This window comes from Strix aluco, chromosome W (genome assembly GCF_031877795.1).
Source record: "Strix aluco isolate bStrAlu1 chromosome W, bStrAlu1.hap1, whole genome shotgun sequence".
NCBI lineage: Eukaryota > Metazoa > Chordata > Aves > Strigiformes > Strigidae > Strix > Strix aluco.
In genome coordinates this window covers 38269009-38283214 of record NC_133970.1, presented here as the reverse complement: position 1 = coordinate 38283214, position 14206 = coordinate 38269009, and the positions used below count along the sequence as shown (strand labels likewise).

Genomic DNA, 14206 nt, shown 5'->3' with positions numbered 1-14206 from the left:
ATTCCCCAGGCAGGAAATTGTACAGATAGTGTGGGGACAGTCCAGTGCTGTTGGATGTGAAAAATGGAAATTTTAAGGTGCCAAAGGAAAAGAGATTTCACCTTTGCTTTTAGAATAGTGAAAGTCCTTGCATGGCTAACTCTTTTTGGAAGGCACTAACTCTTTAGGAAGTAGCTAGCTCTCCTGGCTGTTTATCCAGCAGACCCAGGGCTTGGAGGACCTTTGTCCTAATGATAAATAGTGTGGACTTGTCCTCCAATACTAGTTTGTGTAAATCTGTCTAGCACTATGTACGCACAGCCCTTCTGCTTTTGAGGTCTCCTAGTCAAAAGCTTTCCATGCTGCTTGCCTCAATATTTACCATGTACAAGAATGGAAATGCTAAGTAAATGCAGAGTTGCTGTTTAAAATCAGTTTTAGTAGATATGGACTGAAATAATTTCAGCAAAGACAGATTTAAAGCACACTTTCTATGCTTTCCTCTGTTCATGTAACCATCTACTATCTCTCCCAAAGACTGGTTTATACTGGCTCCATTGAATACTCACACATTTCAGTTGTTCGAATCCTATTTAGAATTTTATTTCTCTTGCAGGTCTAGGCTTGCAGTTATGAAGTATTGATGGGCTTCTGACAGGGTTGTCGTTTGGAAAAGGTTTAGGTTTTTGATCAGTATTTTTTTGCATGCTTAGTATGCTGTTCAGATTCAGTTCTTTTGCTCACACTTTTTTATTGTGCTCCGTATTCCATGATGATGTTGGTCTGGCATGAGTTGTGACACCCTAGAGTTTGTTCATCATTTGTAGCTTTTCAGATTGCTAGTGAATTGGCGGTGCTTCTCATCATTGGAATATTACTTGGCATCTACATAGGACACTAAGTCATGTTTTTCAGTTTGCTTAATTTTTCTCCAATAGATTTTTTTTTTTCATTATTCATGTATATAAAACTCTTTTTCCTAGGTCCCGTTCCCCCCCCCCTCTTTTTTTTGGTTGCCTTTGGTATCTTCCCTTAGCTACAGATTGGAAAGCATGTTCCCTAAGCTACTGTTTGATTGAACGTTTTCCTATTGGCTGTTTGTATGATTTGTTTGATGATAAACACTTTTATTTTTGCGAGGTAGTGTTTTTGAGATAACTTATAGCTTGCTTTTTGCCCTCTTCAGGGAGAAAATTAGTACTAGTTTTGCCTAAGCATTGAGGACTGTTCTGTATCAGAATGATGGATCATAGTCACTGAGACTGAACATCATAGTGTGCTTTGGCTACAAGCTTTTTTCCTCAGTTATGCTTAAAATTATTTTTTCTTAAAGCTTTAAAAAAAAAATTTCCCTATATTTGTTAGAGTTCCAGTCTCTTACTACTAATTCTTTGTAAATACGTACTTTATGTATTTTTAAGACTGAAGAAGTAATAAAAAAGTCATTCTGAACATCACATCCAAAACTAAATGTCATGGTTTGAGCTCAGAGGGCAACTGAGCACCACGCAGCTGCTCACTCCCCCTTCCCCCCCTCCCAGCGCTGAGAAGGAGGGAAGCAAAAGGCCCAGAAAATAGAGGTAAGGACAGGGAGGGATGATCTCCTCCATTAAGGCACAGGCAAAAACCAGACTCATTAGGGGAAGAAAAAAAAGAACATATATTTAACACAGATACTAACAACAACAACACTTAACAGACAGAGTAGGGCCATGAGAAGCATTACCACATCCTGAAAACACCTTCCCCCATCCCTCCCTTCTTCCCCAGGCTCAGCTTTGCTCCCCATATATCTACCTCCTCTTCCCACAGTGGCTCAGGGGGCGGGGAATGGAGGGTGTGGTCAGTCCTGCTGCTTCTTCCACCTCGGGGGGTGGGGGTGAACTCTGGCATTTCTCTTCTCTCACAGGAGACAGTCCTCCACAAACCAACTCTGACATGAGTCACTCCCACAGGTGTGTGGGTCACACCCACATGTCGCAATCCTCCCAGTGCCAAACTACAACAGTGGGGCCTTCTTCCCACAGGGTCCCAGCCCTCTTCGGGAACAGTCACCTGTCCTGGCATGGGGCCCCCCACAGGCCACAAATCGGCATCTGTTCCACCACAGACCTCCATGGGTGGCAGGGGGGCGGCCCTGCTGTCTCACCACAGGATACAGGGGAGTCTCTGCTCTGGTGCACCTCCTCACCCTTCTCCATTCTTCCACTGACCTTGGGGTTCACACAGATGTTCTCCTCACAACTCCCACAACTCCTCCCAGGTTCCCCTTCTTAAATACATTATTGCAGAGGCGCAGCTAATTGGCTCAGCCTTGGTGCAAAAGTGGATCCAATATGGAGCTGGGGGAGCTTTGAGAAGCTTCTCACAGGGGGCTACCATTGTAGCCCCCTCCTCTGCTACCAGAAACCCTGTCAGTCACTCAAACCAGGACACTAAACAGCATATCTGAGGAGGAAATGAGACGTTTACATTCAGCAAAGTTAGAGCTTGGGGAATGAGATTTTTCATTTCATGAAACTCTAACCAGAGCCAAGAGAGATGAGCATAACATAAGTAGTTCTAGAGAAAAAAATTGTGCTACCTTAAATTAAAGCAAATAAAGTATAAACGTCAGGGATATTTGACCAGTGCAGAAAATCTGGGTTCCTGAAATATAGTACATGTGCCTTCACAAAGAAACAGGAAAAGGTTACCCCAGCAGCCAAACATCTCCTACTTATGTCTGCAGCCAGGAGCAGCTACAGCCACCACCAGTGCTTACAAAAACAAAACAATTTTTGGATCACTAGGTATAAAGTTTTACTAGCACTTATTTAAGATTTACAACTGGAAATGGAGTGATCATCTTAGAGTCCAGTAAATTCTTGTCATCACTTCATTATATATCAAAATTAGTCTATCCTTTTCTAATTATTATTAGCTTGTACTTCAATTGTCACATCTATTATTAATATAATAGGTAATGTGCAAATAAGTAGATATGTACCTCTCTTCAGCAAGGCACTTGACTGTGTGCTTATCTTTAAATACGTGATTTAGTCTCATTGACTATAATCACTGAAAGCTTAAATGTCTTGCTGAAGTGGGGCTGTACTGTTACCAGTGAGCATTTCCCAGCGTGTTTGTAATTTTTAGCTAAGACCACCAAAGAAAAATCAAATGTAATGGCTGTAATGATGTAATTGCAAGATGTCTCTTGTAATTATTTTAATGAAAGTATCGTTATGTCCTTATTTTAACATGGATTTGATTTAATAGAGAAAGATAGCTGTTCTCTTTGTCTCATTGAGCCTCACTTAAAATTTTTCTCTTTTAAAAAGTCCAGTGGGTAAAACTGCTATCAGGAAACTAATGCTTCTGAATAATACATGGTACTACACATGATGGGTTAGACTTCTTCAAGATCCTTGGGATCCATGCGCATATTTTGTGAGGAATATCACTTTACACCCGCTGGCAGAATTCAGTTCTTTAAAATAATTTAATCCCCACCACCACCCCCAAGTTTAAATTTAAAGTGTAGTCTGCGCTTTGTTTACTGGGTATTTAAGATGTCATGGACTTTACAAATGGAAGATCCAGGAGGACATTTTGGAGAGGGACATGTTAACAAGATGCATGTTGTCATACAAAGTGATAAAACACTGCAGCTAAGAATCTTGTGTCTGAATTCAACAGTAGCTTTAATCCTTTGTGTTTTTTGTCTTGCTACAGGTGTGTGCATCCCAGGGGAGGTGTGATTCAGACTGTGTCTTCCTGGAAGCATGGCTCAGGCTCACAGTACATTAACACTCAGCAAACACAATCATGGACAGCTGTGACTCCCCAGCAGAATTGGTCTTTGCCCCCAGAAGTAGTAGACCTCACTTTGGATGAAGATACCAGACGCAAATATCTACTGTAATGCAGTGTCACTGTGTTTCTGTCCCCACCCCTTCTCCCCTTTGTTGCACAGTTCATTGCTAAAGTTTCAGCTTCAGAAAGCCTATTCCTGGCATTACAAAATTCAAACTTATGAAGTTTTTCGTTTCCATAAGAATGTAGTGTAATTTCAATATCATTTAAAATGGTTTTGCCTTCTCAAAGGAGGATTCCTCCCAGAATTAAAACCCAGTAGCACCAAATTTAAAACACATCTACAGTTACTAACGTGTGTGTGTTAATATGAAGAAATAATGGTGTGCAAACTTATGTCTTCCCACCCTTTCCCACCTCCAACTTCAGAACACTTTTAATTTATCAGTATATTGAGTTTGTTAGAAGTTAGTGTTTTGCTGTGTGAGCATCAGTGATTTTGAGAAATACTGTGTCCTCTCACTGATTTCAGTGGAACTGGGGGTATTCAACACTTCCAAAAATTGGGCCAAGAGTATTTGTATCCAAGCTGATTTGGTTATGTTACCAGCAGGAGGGACTGTCTTTAATACAAATGGCCCATAACATATGCACTGAACAGCTTTTCATTAAAGGATTTTTATTTTCAATATAATTTATAGTTTACACTCTTTTCAGTGCTGAGTCTTCTGTCTACTTTACTATGTTTCACTGATCATTTCTCACAGATTGTTATAGTTCAAAATAGTAATCATAGTGACTTACTAGCAGCTGATTATTGCAAAAGCACAAGAAAAAGAAAAGTAATAAAAGGGCCCAGCATGCCTCTCCTTTTTAAATACAGCTGAACTTTTTTATCTATATCTGAGTCTTGCCTGGAGTAGAAGTGGTGAAACATTTTGCTCATAATCCTCATTTCTGCTGTTGCTTATTTGCTTCATTAACCATCTTAAGGGGAAAAAAAAAAAGGCAACCAACCAACCTTGTAAAGCCTGAGTCTGGCAAAGCACTTCAGCAGCTGTGTATGTTCAGTTTGGACAGTTTGCTGAAACTCACGGGGTCATCCAAGTGCTTAAAAACTCTGGCCTAAAAGATGTTGCAGGATCAGGGCCTAAGGTTGTGATTTTTTTTTTTTTTTTTTTTAAAAATATCACAAACTAGATCTGCACCATTTTCCTGGCTTTAGCTCATGTCTCTTATCCTAGTTTGGAATTTTTTTAGGGTATGATCCAGGAAACACTTTCTACCAAAATATTTATTGAAATCAGTGGAACTACTTACTTTAGCAGACCGTAGTTTCTGTAATGTATATGGAAATTCCTGCCCCTCATCTGTTATTCTGAGCCTTTCTCAAGGCAAAAACCAAAGATTAGACTTTAACAAGATAATGTTCACTTTAAAAGTCTGTTGTGCAATTAAAATGTTCCTTTGTACTCAGAATGTTTCTAGTGGGAATTTTGTGCAGCTCTATCATCAGATTTTTTGCCATTTAAGGCTGAACGGGGGTAGTCAGGACGTGGGAAGTTCTGTTTTCTTTTTGTGTTGGCTGATTTCTAAATTTATTTGGCTTCCAATAATTTTTCTGTAGGCAAAAAAAAACCCTTACGTTGTCACATAACATAACAGAAAAACCCAGCAGTGGTGGTATAGTTAGTAACAAACAGCTTTTTCTTTAATAAGCAGAACAGTTATGACTGCACTTTAAAGAACAACTAGGTAAGGGATTGATATTCCAATTTCAAGCTTTCTGAAACATCAAACATAAGTGTATTGCATGGCCAGAAAAATCTATGTGGTGCTTCTAGTGACAGATTTCTTTCTCTGGGAGTGGGAGGGAGGGAGTGGAACGTGGATGGAGCCTATTTGCATTGCAGTAGGGAAAAGCCCTGTACTATTGGGGCACTATATCAGTAGTGGCTGTTGATCTTTTCTCCTTGTATTTTAATCATGCAACTCGGCCGTCATTTTAGTGGGCTAGCACACATGCTGTGTGAAACAGTAAATTAGTGTGGCTGCTTTTTCCTGTTTCACAAAGTCTTTTAAAGATCAGTTTTGAAGAAAGCTGCAGGGACCCATTTGTAGTCCTTCCATGAAAAATGCAAACGAACTCTTATTTTTCAGTTTGTATATGATGTGACTTTCACATATGTATAAAAATGATTGTGTCCTAACCAAACTTCCTCCAATTGTGCACTGTTTAAACAATTCATGTATTGTAGTCTGCAGGTTCTTTTATTTAAAACACTACATATTTTCTCCTATTCTTAACAAATTTGAAAGGGTAGTGATCTGAAAACCTCAATCACTGGATAGCTAGGAAGTTTTTAGTTTTGGTTTGGTTTTTTGTTGGGTTTTGTTTTCTTTTTTTTTTTTAAAGAGAGCAAAAGGTGTGTGGATGGTTTTGCTCTTCTCAGCAGAAAAGACAAATGTTAGCTGTTGTATGGCTAAGAACCAGTGCTCTTGGGGCCTGATCCAGAACCCATTGGCGTTGATGTGGGGCTTTTCATTGACTTCAGTGTGCATTGGCTTAAGCCCTTCATGGTTTAGCAGTTCCTGAATTGCTGGGGTGTGAACTTGGAATCTTCTGTAGTGAAGACAAATCATTGTTTAGGATATAAATGTTTAAAATGTGCAACTCTAGTTAAAAAAGTTGATTCTTCTCGACACTCATTATTTAGTTCTCATTTTCTATCTAGTATTTAATGGTCTTTAGAGAAAAAATAATAATAAAAGAGTGTTATATATATATATAAAATATATATATTTTTGGTGCAAGATGAGACCTTCTGTTTTTTGAAACAAGCCTGTAGCATAAAGGTTAAACTATTTTAAGACAAAATAAAATAGTGTATTATTTAAACAATATCAATTTGTTTGGGATGTTTTTTTCCACTTTCATTCAATATGCTGCTGTTTGTCACATCTCCAAAATGAAGCCTTAAGCTCTGGAAACGGGTTACAGTTGCCCAAATTCAGCACTGTTCCCTGCTGTAACGTGTTTAATTTTGAAGGTCCAGAACAGAAATATGATTTCCTGACCACAAAAGCTTCCTTTTATCTCCCAGGTCAGGACCACCACTTCTTCCTGTAGTGCTGGTGGGGAATGCCAGGGGATGCGCAGGTAGCTGGAATGAGCGGCTGCTGCCCATCGCACTCCGCTGAATCCCTTCTAGGGATGTGGTTTCTGCCCAGTCTCCATTCTCCTGCACATCACAGTCCTTCAGATGCCTGAGCAACCTTCACACTGGTATTTCTCTGACTACATCCCCTTGTCCCATCCTTCCAGCTGTCTTCTGCTGGTCAGTAAGAACATTTGAATAAGAGACCGTTGTTACACTCAGATTTTTCTCATACAGCCAGATAGTGCTGGGAAGCTCAGATCCTACTGCCATTTGAAATGGATATGTAGACCAGCTATGAAGCTCTGGGCAGGTCCTCTTGGACCACGAGAGGTGGTGCCAGGCTGAACAGTGTTTGGAGAACCACTAAATTATACTGGGGAATTTACAGCTGCAAATAAAGAGAAGGATGGTGAGTGTAACTTCACTGTGTTAAACATAGGGTCCCGCTGCCTTCCAGTCTTCTCATAGCCAATATGGAAATAGTAATAATAAAATCTGCTGCGTTTCCAGCTAAATAGGGAAGTTTGCTTTAGTTCTGATGTTTTTATCACGTGAGAAGGCTCTCGGTGTGAATAAGGAGGAGCTGTTTATCTACATATTTTAAATGTCAAGATGGATGATGAGAGTGAAGTGAGTTTGCATTTCAGCCCCACTGAGTTCTTGGCTTTTGTGAAGCTTGAAAATACAAATTCTGGGTCTGGTGGTGGTTGTGGAAGTGGATGCCAGACTTGGATTTTATTTCACATGTATCACCAGCTGAGGGAGAACAGCACTGTGGAGTTTGGTGCAGATATGGAAAGATAAGAGCTGACTTATCTCCTGTATCTTTTTCTCCATCACCAAGAGATACACAGAGTCTTTGGACTTCAGGATATACTGAATGGAAAGCTTAAAATGTCTTCTGCAGCACTCAGCACATCCCTTGTGGCTTGGGCCACTTTGCTTTTATGTAGGAGCTGCTTGGCTTTGTGGGACTTGTCATTTCTGGGGCAATATGAGAACTGACAAAAACTACCCAAACAGGTTAGATTTTTCTATTGCTTTCCCCAGTGAAATGATTGCAATGCAGATTAATTTTGTGACTGAAAATTCAGTTTGTCTGCCTTAAATTGGAACTGAAAAGGCTTTACTAAGTGGATTAGTTCCTCAGTTCCCTGGAGAATCTGTAAATGGTGTCCTTTGCTGAGTGCATCATCTCCGTTTGCTGAAATACTACTTGTTTTTCCCTCTCCTTTTTAGGGTCGTTGTATGTGAATGTCAGCTGCTGTGGGTTTCTCTCCAGAGCATCACAGGGATGCAGTTTCCCTTCTGTCTGCAAAAGAAAAGAGCAGCACGCCTGCAAAATGCAAACTTCCAACGGACAAACCCTGTGTTTACTTTTGTCCTTGGTACAAATAAGGTGAACGTCCTCCGTTTACTGAAACTAGACAGTAGATGAGGATCCCCCCCCCCATTATATATCTTGATACCAGGGAGTTTATGAAAAATATAAATGCATTTCTGAGAGTCCTTATGACTACTGATTCATAAATGCCCCTTGGAAGTTTTCTCTTGGAGCTGGTTAGTCATCTGGATTTGCATTTCAGTTTAAAATTATAATTGAGTGCCAGCTACTGGGAAGGAAGGATCTTTCAGACAGTAAATCTCAGGGCAAAGCTGGAGTGGGCAGGGGAAAACTGTCTGAAAGTTTAATTTCAGATAACTTTCGACTTTTACTAGCTGCATCAGCAGCTTTGGGTGAATCCAGAGCAACCACATCACAGCTGGAAAAAGAAACAAGAGTCTCCTGTCAAATTCATTTTTCATTGCTGTAGGCGATGCAAATTGAATGCAGAGCTCCTGGAGTCTGGTGCCTTTTCCAGGGGGGTTCCTACATGTGCCTCTGGCAAAATGCTGTCTCATACAGCTGAGGATTGCATTGTTTTGTGCATAGTATTGACAGCTTTTGGCTGGCCCATGATCAAGGACACGCAAATCTTTCCTATTTCCTTTCTGCCAGGTCCTTGTGCATCTACCTTAAACTTGACATTACTGAATTCCAATGTCATGCTCATCTGACCTCATCCACATCTTCCAGTATTGATAGTGCTGCTACACAATTCTGTGTGATCAGCAGTTTTTAGTAGAAATCTCCAACTCTATATGCTGAAGTTACTCATAAAAATAGTGTCTTTTCATTGTTTCCTTGGAAATATATAATTTCTAATGTTACCACCGGCAGATTTAATTATCTGCATCCTAAAATACTCTTGATTTTCCTCCTATCGTTACAACTATAGCCCTCTGGATGCTCCAGTGTTTGGCAGCAGGGACGTCCAGGGAAGGCTGCCATTTCAAAGCAGGGTGCATTCAAATCCTCCCCTCTGGGGTTGTAGATACATAGGAGATGTTTATCCATGGTGTTATGAGCTGGCAGTGGTCCTGTAAACCCAAAGAGGAGCTTTCGAGTCAGAGGTGGTTGAGCTGGAGTGATGCTTTTAAAATCCTAATGGGAAATGTGTCACTTGTGCGTTCTTACTCAAAGCTCATATTCACCTGGCACAGGATATGACAGAGATTCATAAAAGGGTAATTTTCTTGCTTTTCCACATAATTACACTTCCCATTCAGGTCCATTTATTCACACTCTCCCTGGACTGTGTGTGACAAAACTACTGAATAAAAATACCCCTCACAGCAGCTCTGCCAGTTAAAAATCACTGGCCAAGCACCTCTGATTTATTTTCTGACATCTCACTAACACCTCCTTTCTGCTAACATTTTACAGCTCTAATGGGATCCATCATCTGCATGAAGAGCCCAGGCAAAGCTCTCCACGACATGGCAATTGTCTGGAAACCACCTCTTTGGCTGAGATTTCCTTTTCTTGGTCAGCAGCATGTCCCTGAGAGGAGGATACCCCCCCCCCCTCTCTATTGCTCAGAGCAGCAAGAGGGAAGGACACCCTAAGAAAGTTATTTTGCACTTAAAGTGGTGATGTAGGTTAATTAATAGATTTGGGCAAAGTGGTGGTTCTTCTGAGCATTCGGGGTTGGCTCTTGAAGGTGAAGGACCGCACTTGCTCAGCTTCCCTTCCCCACTGCATGGGAGCAGGGAACAATGGAGGCATCCTCATAACATGGGGTACCAATGAGGACAGGACCCATGGGTGAGATGTCATCAAGGGCAGCTGGTGGGTGACTCCTTAACTGTTCCTCCAGCTTTGCCTCTTGCTTCTGGAGGCGTTCCTCGACCCTTGGGCAGAAGGGTCATCTTCAGCACAGTCGAGTGATGCAGCCAAAACCTCAGCTTGTAAATACATCCCTGGTGGGGATGGTCTCTGATTTTTCTCAGCAAAGGTGGGAGGTGGGACCTACCTGTCTATGAGATGCATCCCAAGGAGGAAAAACTTCAGGTCTGGGTATTTTGTCAAATCATTTTTGTTCCTGATGGTTCTTTATGAGTGCTGGGTCTTTTCTTAGATTGTTAGTGTCACATTTCCAATCCCATGCTGAACATTAGGCTGGACAGGCAGTGATGGGAGCTCACCCTTGGTCTGTGGAAGGACCAGAACTCTTCAGAGAACCATTTTCTGCTCCAGATAGGTAAGAGATGGAGATTATCCAGACAAAATCCTGGCGGACAATAAGATATGGGAGCACCAGCTTGTAGAAGCACCACCATTTCTGTGCTTTGCCTGACTAGCTTCCCAAATACCCCTCATTAAAAAAAAGTCCCTGAAACAATGAGAACTCCAATCACTGGGAGTTGCTGCGTGTCCACAAACCATGTCTGGCATGGGAAAAGCCAGCCATGGGAGCCAGGAGCATGTAGGGGAAGCAGTGTCTATGGTACGACCTTCCCCAGGTACTCAGGGCTGGGCGGAGGTTTGCTCCGACAACCCCAGGATGTACTAAATAACCAGACACTCAACCCCTCCCTTAACAGCTAACACAGTCTTGTGGCTTTTTGGTGTCTGTTGGCTCCAGGGGAGGTGTGAAGCTGCTCAAATGGTCATGCATTACTTAGGATGGAATGAGTAAGCAGATGCCTTCCCTTGGATAATTGAAGACCACGTGTTTACCTGTGCTGATGCACTCATTTGCCATGGGTGTGTTGTAGATGTATTCTTGATGAGCATCAGACAGCCCCAGTACAGCCCTTGGGCTCCTCCTGTGCAACCAAGCCTATGCCACCACTTCAGGCCCTGACACATGATGCCTAGGATGTGATTAAGGGACTGGAGAGCAGCATCCTGCCCCATGGCTACTGCAGAGGTGTAAAATCAGTCTCAATGTCATCCTTCATCCTGTTGGGTTTTATTTTTTCCATCTTATTTCTATTGCTCATGGTGTGTTCCCCTGTGGGTTCAATCCTAGGTTTGAAGACCACTGTGCCCTACAGAGGTGAGGAGATGGGTTCAGGTGGCCTTTGGGGTAACCCAGGGCAGACTCAAGCCATTAGAAGTCAACAGTGGGAAGGTGAAGAGCAGGCTGGAGGTTTAAGACACCCAGAGCAGAAGACAAAACACTGTGAGTAAATTCTAATGAAAAGAGGGATAACTTCAAAAGGCAGCTTACAGCATGTCTCAGATAAGACTTGGTGAGTTGAAAATGCTGTTTAGTTCATCTCTTCCCTTGCAAAAGGAGGATGAGCCCCTGGTGCACACCTGACTGTCCTCCACACCTCCTAAGAGCGTTTGAGGACCTTTTCTCTGGCTGGGATGCTGCTAAAACATAGTCTCAGGCTATTAAAAACACCGTTCCCCTTGGACCTGTGGAACCACTGGCTCCTTGCACAGTCTCCTTCCTCTAGCTGCTTCTTAAGAGGAAGAATTGGGGCAATTTTTAAAGCAGTCCCACCTGGGCATGGCACAAGGTAGGGAGCATGCTTTCTAGGAGGGTCTGAGCTCCCTGCTAGCCAAAAAAAAAAAGTGTTATAATGCTTTATGCCCACTAAGCAGCAGCACCACGTGCTATGTCCAAGTTGTCAGAGGGATAATGCTGAGCTCCCCCATCCTTCGATGGCCAGTGTGAGGTCTTGCCCTGGACCAGCGCTCCCAGCTTGTGCAAGGGGTATAGCAAAACTCTAAAATACTCAGAAAGGTTCTCAAAAATGCTTCAAATTTAGCTTTACACCCACATCCTCCCATTCCCCATGCCCCAGGGAGGAATCCCCTTAATTCCTGGTACTCCAGGCTCAGCCCAATCTACTCTCAGCCCTACAGAAAGGCTGGGGGGTGTGCTGTGTGGAGGTGAGGGCTCTCAGCAGCACCCAGTCTGCAAAGCAGGTAATATTGAGATGAGGAGCTAGGAAATTAAAATAGGATATAGAAATTAGGCACTCAAGAAATGAAGGTATAACTTAGTTTAGAGATAAAGATGGAAGACTTAGAGATCAGGCTAGGGGCTAGAGGCCCATTAGTTAAAAGATAACTAAGATTGAATAGGATAATAGATCACAGTTGATGGCCCAGAGAGCAGAACAATATGGAAACCTTGATTAATGGAAGCTGTGAGGGAACGCTTCCTGATGGAATAGGAAGACAGCCCTAAAAACTGGTCAAAACCAACCCTATGGTCCGGCCTGAGTCCAGGAGGCGACAGAGACTGCGCAAGGAACGGAGGTAAAAAGTTCAACAGTGAGGAAGAGGAGCTCCTTCATCTCTGCAACCCCAGCCCACGACCACCGGGACACACTGCGCAGATGCGACTAGGAGGAGACCGGGGCGGAACATATGAAAAAGACTTTCAGGCTCATTATAATACGAAGCAGGGATAGGTCATGCATATGTATAGGCATATTATGAATATGTGATGCTTTGTAGCATAAAGCCAAGACAAGGTGCCACGAGAGGTGCGCACATTTGTGGTGGAGCGATCCCCCGTGCGTCTCAGCGCTGAATAAACATACCTACTTTATAACCTTATAGGTTGGGGAGTCGTGTTTCCGCAAGTCATGACAAGCGAGGGCTCTCAACCTCGAGGACCTGCTCAGGGCAGCGTCCCGACCCAAGGCTCCTTGAGGAGTTTCCTTGGGCAGCATCCTGATCCAAGGGGAGAGTCCTCGACCACAGCGTGTTGCTCTAGGGGACTCCATTTATACCCAGGCCGAATCTGACCTGTAGTCAATAGCGGCTCCCATTGGCCAAAGGCCCCAATTACCACGGAGCCCTGAGAACAAAGACAGTCAGTAGCTGCTACCCTTCAGCAGCCAAGAAGCTCTGCTTTCATTGGGCGGATGCACCTGCCACACCTGGAATTCCACTCGCCCATACCAATGGTATCACTGCATTCTCTGCTTCCTGAGGAATTTCTTTTGTTTTCTCATCCTGCAATATAAAAGTTCTCGCTTCCACAGCTTTTGATTCCGGAATTAGTAATTGTATTTCTCCATCTTTAAATGGAATTTGAGGTTCCAATTTACTTAAAAGATCTCTCCCCATTAAGGGAATTGGGCAATCTGGCATATATAAAAATTGGTGGGTTACCCATTGTTTGCCAACTTTGAATTTTATTGGTTGGAGAAAAGGCCACTTTTCTGTTTTACCTGTTGCACCAACAACGCTTACCAATGTTTGGCTAAAGTTTCCTTTACAAGTATTGAGAACTGAATATGTGGCTCCTGTATCTACTAAAAATTAAATTTCCTCATTCCCCAGCTTTAATGTAACCAGGGGCTCAGCTGAGGATGATGGCCATGGTCTCCTTCATGATTCTTCATCTAAGGTCATCAGTTTAACAGCTTGCAAAGTCAGATCTAAATTCCCTGCTTGAGGGCATTCCTTTTTCCAGTGTCCTCTTTCCTTACAAATTGCACATTGGTGTTCTGCAAGCCAAGAATGTACAAAAGGGGGTGATCTTCCTATTCCCCTACCTCTTCCAGTTCCTCTATACCCCCTTTCTCTTCCTCGAAATCCTCCTCCCAAAGCCCCAGTGAGGGCTGCAATCAATCTCACATCTCTGTTATTTTCCCTTCTAATCTGCCTTGTTTCTTTCTCCTTTTCTCTATTATTAAAAACTTTCCATGCTACATCCATCATTTTTTCCCAAATTTCTAGAATCTGCCCCTTCCAATTTTTGAAGTTTCTTTCTTATATCTGGTGTGGATTGACCCATAAAATGGAGGCTAACTAAACCGCTGCCTCAGGATTCTCGGGATCCAAATTGGTATATCTTCTAGCTGTTACTTTTAACCTTTCTGTAAAGGCAGTTGGGGATTCATTTGAATCTTGTTTCACTTCACACAATTTAGACCAATTTATTGCTTCGGGCATAGCATGTCTTATT

At 42.5% G+C, this 14206-nt stretch overlaps 2 protein-coding genes across 14 annotated transcripts in view; one reads left to right on the top strand and one right to left on the bottom strand.

The window, feature by feature from the left end:
• The window catches only part of LOC141917580 (protein ARK2N-like), a 52715-nt gene extending 40147 nt beyond the window's left edge, over positions 1–12568 (top strand). For 5 of the 12 annotated variants that reach the window (XM_074810900.1, XM_074810903.1, XM_074810901.1 and 2 more), the window contains 3 exons: positions 3697–3882; positions 8178–8337; positions 9706–12568. In XM_074810900.1, coding sequence (XP_074667001.1) covers positions 3697–3882; positions 8178–8337; positions 9706–9711 — 352 coding nt within the window. In that variant the 3' untranslated portion in view covers positions 9712–12568. Of the gene's footprint in view, positions 1–3696; positions 6682–6881; positions 7064–7157; positions 7348–8177; positions 8338–9705 lie in introns of those variants that run through there. The other 7 variants (XR_012621364.1, XR_012621365.1, XR_012621366.1 and 4 more) reach the window with 7 other exon arrangements.
• The window catches only part of LOC141917808 (uncharacterized), a 730013-nt gene that overhangs the window by 111497 nt on the left and 604310 nt on the right, over positions 1–14206 (bottom strand). The gene's annotated exons all lie outside the window — the stretch shown is intronic.